This window comes from Gavialis gangeticus, unplaced genomic scaffold (assembly GCF_001723915.1).
Source record: "Gavialis gangeticus isolate Ggan-Ray unplaced genomic scaffold, GavGan_comp1, whole genome shotgun sequence".
Classification (NCBI taxonomy): Eukaryota; Metazoa; Chordata; order Crocodylia; family Gavialidae; genus Gavialis; species Gavialis gangeticus.
This window is the reverse complement of record NW_017729032.1, coordinates 181,107,933-181,117,195: the sequence shown is the minus strand read 5'-3', so window position 1 is coordinate 181,117,195 and position 9,263 is coordinate 181,107,933. Positions and strand designations below refer to the sequence as shown.

Below are 9,263 nucleotides of genomic sequence, written 5' to 3'. Positions count from 1 at the left end.
GATTTTTTTTTTTTAAAGGGAACTTTCTTTTTTCCCCTTGAGGTACAAGGGTTGACTAATGCCTCTACTGGCTTACCTCTTCCTCAGAAGGCTTCTATGTCTCTCTTTATCATTCATCTTGCTAAAGAAAAATAGGTACAGGTTTTTTTGGAACCAGGTATTGCTTTTTGACTTGGCCACAGGTAGTGCTGGGGAGTAACAAGATATACATTCTCATCAGTGCTATCTATGTAAAACAACTCCCATCCATTTGTTATCTTATGTTGTCCTTTATTGTCAGTCTGTTGCCAAATAAATTGTTATAATAAATTCATCTTTAGTGCTTTAGAGAAAAATCAAATGGGTGAAAATATATTGCTAACTTGGAAGCCTTTACTTAACAGAACTTTGATTTTTGGCTTTCAGCCTGTTGCTTTTAAGCTGTGAGATGGTCATACCTGATGAATTACATAGGGTTAGGCAATATTTTATTTGGATGAAAGAACCTGCAAAGGACATTTGGATACACCAAGAAACTATTTCATAGCTGTTGTTCTTTACTTTTCTTTTTTTCCAAGCAGGATTAAGATGAAAATGGTGAGCCATGATGCTGTCAATTCCTTCTTACAAGGAATTTTAAAGCTGAAGAAATGATCGTTTAATATGTCATTTTTTGCATTTTCCACAAGGACTTTGGTTTTTATCCTAGTATGTGTGACAAATTCTAATTATTTTGTATCTTGCTTATAAAAAATTAGTTCTTTGTACTTGGATGTTTTTCTTTACCTTCTGCTCAAAATTCTTTTCTAACATTATACACTGTTAAATAGTTGCATTGTATTACTTTGGCAGCAACTGCCTTTAGAGGTGGGTGGATGGATTTCTTACACTAAGACCCTTTGAGATTCTTTTGGATGAAAAAGCATAATGAAAATGTAAGTTTATTAGTAGTAATAGCAAGAACTATAAGAAACATCTGTGGGGTGAGTGGATTCAAATAGTCTTTGAATTTTATCTGAAAATAATTCCTTGTAGAATAATTGCTCTTGAATACATTTTGGATGGAACAGATTCTGTTACTTTCAGATTTAGATAAATTAAGTAGTGACACTAAATGCCTGTTACTGTTTGATATTTTTAAATGTAATTTTAAAAATGCATATGCAGCAATTTTTTTAAATAGTTCTTAAAATACCTGCTTTTCTAGCACAAATTAACCCCAGCATAATGATATAAAATGTCTTCAGATTCTGGAATTAATTTTGAGCGGGTTTTTTCCCCTCCTTTGCTTTGTATTTCCTCAGTTTCCACTACGAAGACTAGTGCCAAAACCCAGTCTTCCCCTTCCAAAGTGACCCGGCGTGCAATGCAGTCGCCACAGAAATCTGCTTCAGCATCAGCTCAGCGGGGCAGAAAACAAAGTCGGGCTAAACCTGCCGGGCAATCTGTAGTTCCTATGAAGGGCAAGTCTCCGAAAAATGGTCCCTTGACAAAAAATGCCACTCATACTGAAAATCTCAAAACCAGAAAAAAAACTTTGAAACCTGGAAGAAAGGTTAGTTCCATTTACCACTTCAATGGGTATTGCAGTTCTTTACAATGTTTTATTTTTGGTTTGTTTGTTTGTTTGTCTGAACAAACACATGTAATTTTATGTAAAGCCTGGTGCTATTTTCCCTTCAGACACTTAGAGTTTCTCTGTATTTGGAAATTTCCTGAAATAACTAGAATGGAATGCTGGGGTTTTTTATTTTCAGTATAAACCTCTGTGAGGCCACTTGTTTTGGAATAAGCTTTTTTTCAGAAGAATTATTCATAATAATAAATCCAGTGGATTAAGATAAATGGGGAAAAAAACCCTATTTCAGTAAATTTCCAAGTTCAGGGAAGATCTAGCTTACTTAAATTTAGTTGTTTTCTTATTGAAATAAATACATTTACTGAAATACATTTTAAGTTTGTACTATTTAACTTATCTTAACCCTTCGTTTTTAATGCAGGTGAAATCAAATAAGGAATGTAAATACATTTAAAAAAAAAAAGACGTAAACACCTGAATTCCACCCAAGTCCAAAACCGATTTAGATGGGGTAGTGGCATCTAAACTCAATAAGCCTTTTCCTGTTTCAATCTAAATATGCATAAATGCGTGGAATTCTGCTTCTGTGGCATGCTTAGAACTGTCTTGATCTGAACAACTTGCCATCAAGCAGTGTAACTGAGGGGGACAACCAGTGTTTCCTCTAAGCTGTGAGGCATGCGCAGCTGTGCAGGCACGCTCATGTCGCACTGCCAGGTGTGCCTGCACAGCTGCACATGCCACTCAGCTTAGAGGGAAGGCTGGGGACAACCACAGCAGCAGCTCGTAGTCCCACCTTTGTGGGGGGCGCAAAGGCAGCCACTACTGCCCTAGATATCATAGCTGCCCCTAGTGCAAAGCTGCCTTCCTAAGCTTTTGTAAGTGTCTCTTCCTCCATCTAAGCCTGATTGTGATCCAGGAACTTGGCAAACAAATGTCTAGGTCCCCTGAGGTGCCTGATGTAGGTATTTTCAGAAAACACCTCGTGCGTGCCTACTCTGACAGCGTTAGACTCTTCACAAAATGAACTAGTACTTTACTTTTAAAAAAACATGGCTGCTGCACAAGAGTGAGTCTTGGGCCCCCAGTACAAGTTAATTTAATGACACAATGGGAACTTATCCCAGATCAGAATAATCGGATAGCCTGCCATGCCACATGTGCAGGATGTGTAGTTTGAGGAAATCAGGGATCAGATCCCAATCATGCTTTTTCAACTTGTCAGCACATATGGCACCCAGATCCTGTGTTTCACATGCACTGACAAGTCAAAAGCTGCACAAAGTACAGCCCTGCATGGGACTGCTGGGCACACAGCTTTGAACAAGCCAAATGGAGGGAGCTAATTCACTCTCCCCACCTGGCACTTGCAGCCCCCTAGGCATCCCCAGCCTAGTAACAGATGCTGGGCTGTGCAAGGGCATGGGGCACAGGGACCGGGAGCAGCCTGTGGTATCCAACTGGGCCCAGGTCGGCCCCACCCTGATGCTAATAGATATGTCAGTATGGAGATGGGGCAAGCCATACATTCAATTTTCAGGCACCATAAAAACCAGCTACAAAGATATTCTATGTTATATGTGTACATGAGTTCTCTCTCCCTATCTGATCCCCCCACCCTAGTGTTCCCCATCAGCTTGGGAGCAGGTTCAAGGAGGAAGAACCCACTTGCTGCCAGTACCTCTGGCTGAGCCTGTCTCCCTGTGCAGCCTAGCTGCAGCAGGGCAGGATTGCTTTGGAGGTCTCCCTGCCCCCAGGTCAGCCAGGGACAATGGCACTGGCAGGTGGGGAAGGGAGTAAATGGGAGAGGGCATGTCAGGTATGTGTGGGGAAGCAGGATTTTTTCCTGCTTTGGGGACCTAAAGGCTAGGGACAGAAGTTGCACATAAATTGGTATAAGTGATTTGAAACAGGTTCAAATTTGTAACACAACAGAAGTTCAGTTCTGCTTTCAAAATGGCCAAAACTGGTTTAAGATAAACCTGGATGGTTATAGTATTAGACAAAACTGATTTAGGTTAAACCAATTTATTGAACTTCTGTTCAAGATCCTCTCCAGGTTCAAGTTAACTTATAGCCCTCCTGCATCCCAGGATGCTTTGCACCTTCCCTGCACATCCCTCCCGTGCAGAATGGGTGGGTTAGCCTTGGCCCAAGTTGTCTGCTTCAGCTGAGTGGGGAGGTGTGCTTTAGCGTTCCTCGGCTTCTGGCCTGGGCCACTACAGGCATGTGGCTGCATTTCCAGAATCCAAAGTGACTGTCTGTTCACTTGCTTATTGGTTTAGTCTACACAAGCTTAGACTAACCTGCAGACACTGAAACAATTCTGCCTTGGGCTTTTAGACTGTTTGTACTTAGCCAAAAAGTCACTGGCTTCTGGTCTCGCAGTAATGTCTTCCCATCCCAGTTACTGGGGGGAGGTTGGAAGAGAGCGTGCAGCGACCCTGCAAGTGCTGGTCACTGCTCCCACACTCCCCTTTTCAAATTCCTGTATCCAATCATGAATACAGTGTTTGCTGCTGTACAAGTGGTTTCAAATTTACCCTCTTCACCAAACAGTAAAATATAAGCCCATGTTGATGTTGTAAACTGACCACTTCTAGTTAACTGTTCTGTCCTGATGAACTATTTGAAGTAGTGTTCTCTTTTATATGGTGATGTTTAGTTGTTTTATTAACGTTTTTTTGTTTTACTACACTTGAGAAGCAGAAGAATGTTATATAATTCAAGAAAAGTTACATACATGCTCATTTTTGTTTGAGTATCACAGTTATTACCCTTTTCAATGAAAAAATGAGTGAACCATCCTATTGATTTCAGGGGGGCTTCATGCTCAAAGGACATGTGAGATTACATAGCAGGCATCATGAAGCCTGCACTATACCAGAGACTTAAATATGGCAAAATTTAAATCTGTCTTTTATGTATTTTGACTCCTTACCATTCTTCTTCAGCTGCACTACATGGTGTTTGCCAGTTTCAGTCTTGTGACAGGAAAACACTGTTTTTTCCCTTTTATTCTTTTCTTTTTTATATATAAACAAAATTTTATACCATGTCAATAAAGACAAAGGGTTATTTTAATCTATTTAGCTTTGTTCATACCAAATACAAGATTTGAAAAAGGAAGCCCCTTCTTTTACTTAATCCTTCCATTAAGTGTTTTGATTTGTTATGCTCCTTTCTGTCCATTCCACTGCTTTCTGACTTCTCTTTTCCTTTCTGCCCTTAGCAAGTAATTGGTTGCCTGTTTTAGTAAGAGGAAACTAACAATGAACCATTACTGAGCCAAAAATCAGGCCACAATTCTTGAAAAATGTTAATATTTCATTCTAGTATTGTTAATTTCTTCTCAGCTGCTGTAAAATTAAATGTGTACATCTGCATTTTGAATTACTACTTCATACAGATATTAGAGATTACCTTCAAGAGACTTATTTAAGCAAGCAAAATTCACTCTTTATATGTTAAGTTGTTTATTAATTCACAAATCATAAAACTAGATTCTGTCCGACTCAAAGTTTTAACTAGCTGAGTAGGTATTTAATGCATTTTTTTACCATAATCTACCTTTATTGGTCCACAGTTTGAAAGAGATTGTCATAGGGGCCCTTTCTCTATTTTCCTGTTCTTTCCACAGTTGCACAGATAATCTCAGTTTAATTTATGATATCAATATCTCCATGTGAAAAATAATGTTAAAAGTCATTTAGTTGTAATTTTTTAAGGCATTTGTGGGAAATATGTTCCTAAATTTCACTGAAGATTGTGAGAGTTGATCAGCCTGCTCCATTTGCCCTGGTCGCAAACCACAATTTTAGGTTTCCTTTTAATGTCATTCAGTTTAATTATAGAATTGTAGAGAAGCAGAGCTGGAAGGGACCTTCATAGGTCATCTAGTCCATCCGCCTGCCAGAGGCAGGACCATCCCTATCCAAACCACCCTATACAGGTCCATAATCTAAACTTTTAGTAAAATTACCACCTATACTAACACAACACAACACATAACTCCCTAACTGCCACTGATGAAATGGGGAGCATGGAAGCCAATGTCCTGCTTCTGTTAAAGGTAGTTAATACACACTCAAGAGAGTTTAAGCAGAGGTCCACACTCCGTATTACAGAGGAAGGCTAAAACCTCCACGTTCCATTGCAGTCTGACCATGGGGTAAAAATCCTTCTTGACCCCAAATCTGGCAATCTGTCAGACCCTGAACAGAGGGGCAAGACCCTCTACCCAGGAAACTCTGGTTTTAAGTCCTAGAAGGAACCACTGGCACACCCCAGTCATAATCCCTAGCCTTGGCTGCAGCCTGCATCTAATGTAGAAGGTAGGAAAGAGGAGAAACCTCACCACATTGTCAGTCAGCTTTTGGTTGTTTCGCAGCAGTATGGAAGCCTCCATGAGGTAATCTGTACATTGGTATAAATCCCAATATTCTTTAATTTGTGCGAAATAGCATGGGACTGGCCATTTTTGAAAGTAAAGCATCTGGTCTGATGGAGAGAAATGGAAATGGGTTAAAACTGCTCTAAAATTCCCTTTATTTTCAGATGTGCTCATAATTAATAGCCTATCCGATTAAAAATAAATATTTTCCTGGTTTAACAAAATTATAACAGAATTATTATCTGAGGATAGAGATAGACTTTTCTCTTTGGCTGTAGGGGACAGGTTAGGAATAATGACCTCAAACTGCAGCAGAGGGAATTCAGTTTGGAGACAAGGAAGAACTTTCTGATTATGAGATTGGCCAAGCATTGGAATAAGCTACATAGAAAGGCTGTAGAATCTCCATCCCTGGTAATTTTAAAAAGATGGTTAATCAAACACTTAACTAGGCTGATTTAGTTAGGGGTGATCCTGCCTCGAACAGAGGGCTGGACTACATGACTTTATGAGGTCCCTTCCAGCCTTACTTTCCTATAATCTGAATGCACCCTAAACACTAATAATCAAAAGTCAAATAATTATAGTTTAACATATTTTAAACAATCTCATGACATTTGAGTATTTGAAACTTTTTTTGTTTTTGAACATTTTAGTTTAGTATTTTATTGTACAAGTTCTGCACTACTACAGAGCTTGCCTTCAGGAAGCACAATCATAGGGGAAGACAGTCTACATTTATGAAATAAGTAGCCACTGACAATGAGCTTGTTCTTCACCCTCCACTCAGTACCTCTGAAGATGTATGCCTTCTCTGACCTTTGCAGGCTCAGAGCCCCCAGCTATCTCCCCTCACCATCCCCTACCTCTTCCAAACTGCTTGCCTAACACTGCCTCTTAGGGTAGGTACAGACATTCAAAAAGCGTGAGGTGGAATTGATCTGAGTTGCATAGTTTTCTGTAAGCAATGTAGTTTAGTTTGGTAGCAAACAGAACACATGCTTTCCATTTGGTGGGGAGGAGCAAATCAGAGACTGGGTTCCGCCATTTTTAAACCAGTCTGTGTGCCGGACTTTAGTTATGGGTATAAACCAATGTTGTGTGCCAAACTCTGTTCTGTTATAGGTATAGACCAGTTTCTGATCGCTTACACTGGTAAAAATATAACGTCTGTACCTGGCCTTAAATCCTATATATGAACGATGATATGGTGGTATCAAAGACAGTTGCTGGTTGAAAGGAAGTTTTAAACAGAGCTGAGAGCAGAAGATAAGATGTATTTTATGTGTGTTTTTCTCATAAAAGGGAAACGGGGTCATTAGTAACATGTTTGTATTGGATTTACTGTTTTGCTATTTTAGATGCCTTATGCCGTTCTGGGTTTTACTAGACCCACAACAGCTGGATGAATTAAGTGGTTATGATACTGAAACAAATCTTGGTAGAGGCTATACATTTTCAGAAATGATTTGCCTGGAGTTTAATATCAGGGCCTATCTAGTACTCTGATAAACCTTTTTGCCGCTTACCCAGGTTGCATACAGGAACTGCTCAACAATTCAAGCAGCTTATTTACAGACCTGATTAGCTTAAAACAGCTCAGCCTGCAGGCCTAATATGGCCCATGGAGACAGAACTTGGCCCATAGGGCTCCCCCTGAATTGGGAAATTTGGTGGTGGGGGAGCAGTAGCCATTAATATTGCCACTGTTCCGTGCTGCCAAATTCCCATGCCCCTCCCCCCTGCAAAGCCAAATCAGAGCCAGGCAATACTCTCCAGTACCCACATGGCTGAATTGGGTCCAGGCCATGCCCTCCCCCTGTGCATGGCTGACCTGGGGTTGGGCCACCCCTTCTCCCCCTCCACAGCTGGATTGGGGCTGGTGCCCCCACCCCTCTCTCATAGTCAGATGGGTTTCTGCCGTGCCTGCCTCAGGCACCACATCAGGATCACTGGCTGGATCTGGCCCATAGACAGACCAGAATGGATAAAAAGGCAGAGCAGCACTGGCTTAAAATGTGTATCGCAAGGGAAGTAAATAAAAATCATTGGCTTGATTTGTAAGGGTTAAAAGGATGAGGAGTTCATGTGTTGGAGCTCCCTGCTTCTCAGTACCTTTATTTCCTATTCTCAGTTGGTCCCTCCTTTGTTAGATAAGAGGTTCCCTCACTAGCTGCCTTGCTGATTTAGTCAAATAGTTATCAAAGGTATACAGATGAGTTAATTTATACAGTACAGGGCCTTCATTTTGGATGGAATGAGCTTCATTGCAGTAGGTGGCACTTCAAAGGCATATTCTCTTCACTGTAGTAGTGTGTGATAATATCCAGTTTTCTTCTGATTGAATGTTCTTTAAGAAAACATCTTTTACTGAATTTTTGTTTGTTTGTTTGTTGGGGCTTTTGTTTAAACAGAAAAAAACCTCGCCAGTTCAATCTCCTCCTACACCTTCATCTCCACTTACTTCTCCTGATGGGGACAGTGGCGGTACACAGGTACTTAAAGATGGCATTGGCATAGCTGGTACAACAGCAGCAGTTATATCCACAGGTAAAATGGAAATGCTGAGTATGAAATCACCTTGCCCTTTAAAGAGAAATAATCGCATCATTTTATGCCACAATTATTCATAATTGTAAACATTACTGTAAACCACTATCCTGCTAACATATATTTAAATTCCAGGTCTCCAGATTTACTTAGGTAAGACTGGTATTTAATGCATGCATTGTAAGAAGACAGCACCAAGACATCAGCGATTTGATGCCTAAATAGCATAATGCTTGGTGTGTGAATCAGAAAGTCCATTGCTTTCAGTTGTCTGCAATAGCCTAGCGTCTGCTGTGATGAGAAGAAAAAAAGGCGTAACAAAAGCATGTCCTTATTTCCATCTCAGTCATGAGCAAACTTTACTGGAAATAGCTGTCCTCAAAAGACTACCTAATACCCCATTACACTCCAGAGAACACAGAAATAGATCATAAAGGTGTGGTTTTCTGCATACATTTTTATTGAAAGAAGCCATGTAGGAGAAGTGGGCTAAGTTAAGCTAAGCAGGAGAAGTAGACCTTATTAAAAAAAAAAAAGAAGACCTTGAACCATATTATCAAATGGGTGATGGAAAAGAAAAATCTTGTTAGCTAAATAGGCCTCAGATGCGTATATTGTTGGTCAAATTCTGAGCATCTACTAAGTATCCAAAATAGGGGTAGGTAAACTACTACCATTTTAAGTTGCACTTACAAAAGAAACTGTTCCCTTTTTCGCCTTTCCGTTTCCTTAACTCCTGCTTCACAGTGGGCACATCTACAC

At 40.1% G+C, this 9,263-nt stretch overlaps 1 protein-coding gene across 5 annotated transcripts in view; it reads left to right on the top strand.

The window, feature by feature from the left end:
- Window positions 1-9,263, top strand: part of SCML2 (sex comb on midleg-like 2 (Drosophila)) — a 101,610-nt gene that overhangs the window by 73,445 nt on the left and 18,902 nt on the right. For all 5 annotated transcript variants that reach the window (XM_019524844.1, XM_019524845.1, XM_019524846.1 and 2 more), the window contains 2 exons: window positions 1,284-1,534; window positions 8,366-8,501. In XM_019524844.1, the coding sequence (XP_019380389.1) occupies window positions 1,284-1,534; window positions 8,366-8,501 (387 nt within the window). The remainder of the gene's footprint in view (window positions 1-1,283; window positions 1,535-8,365; window positions 8,502-9,263) is intronic.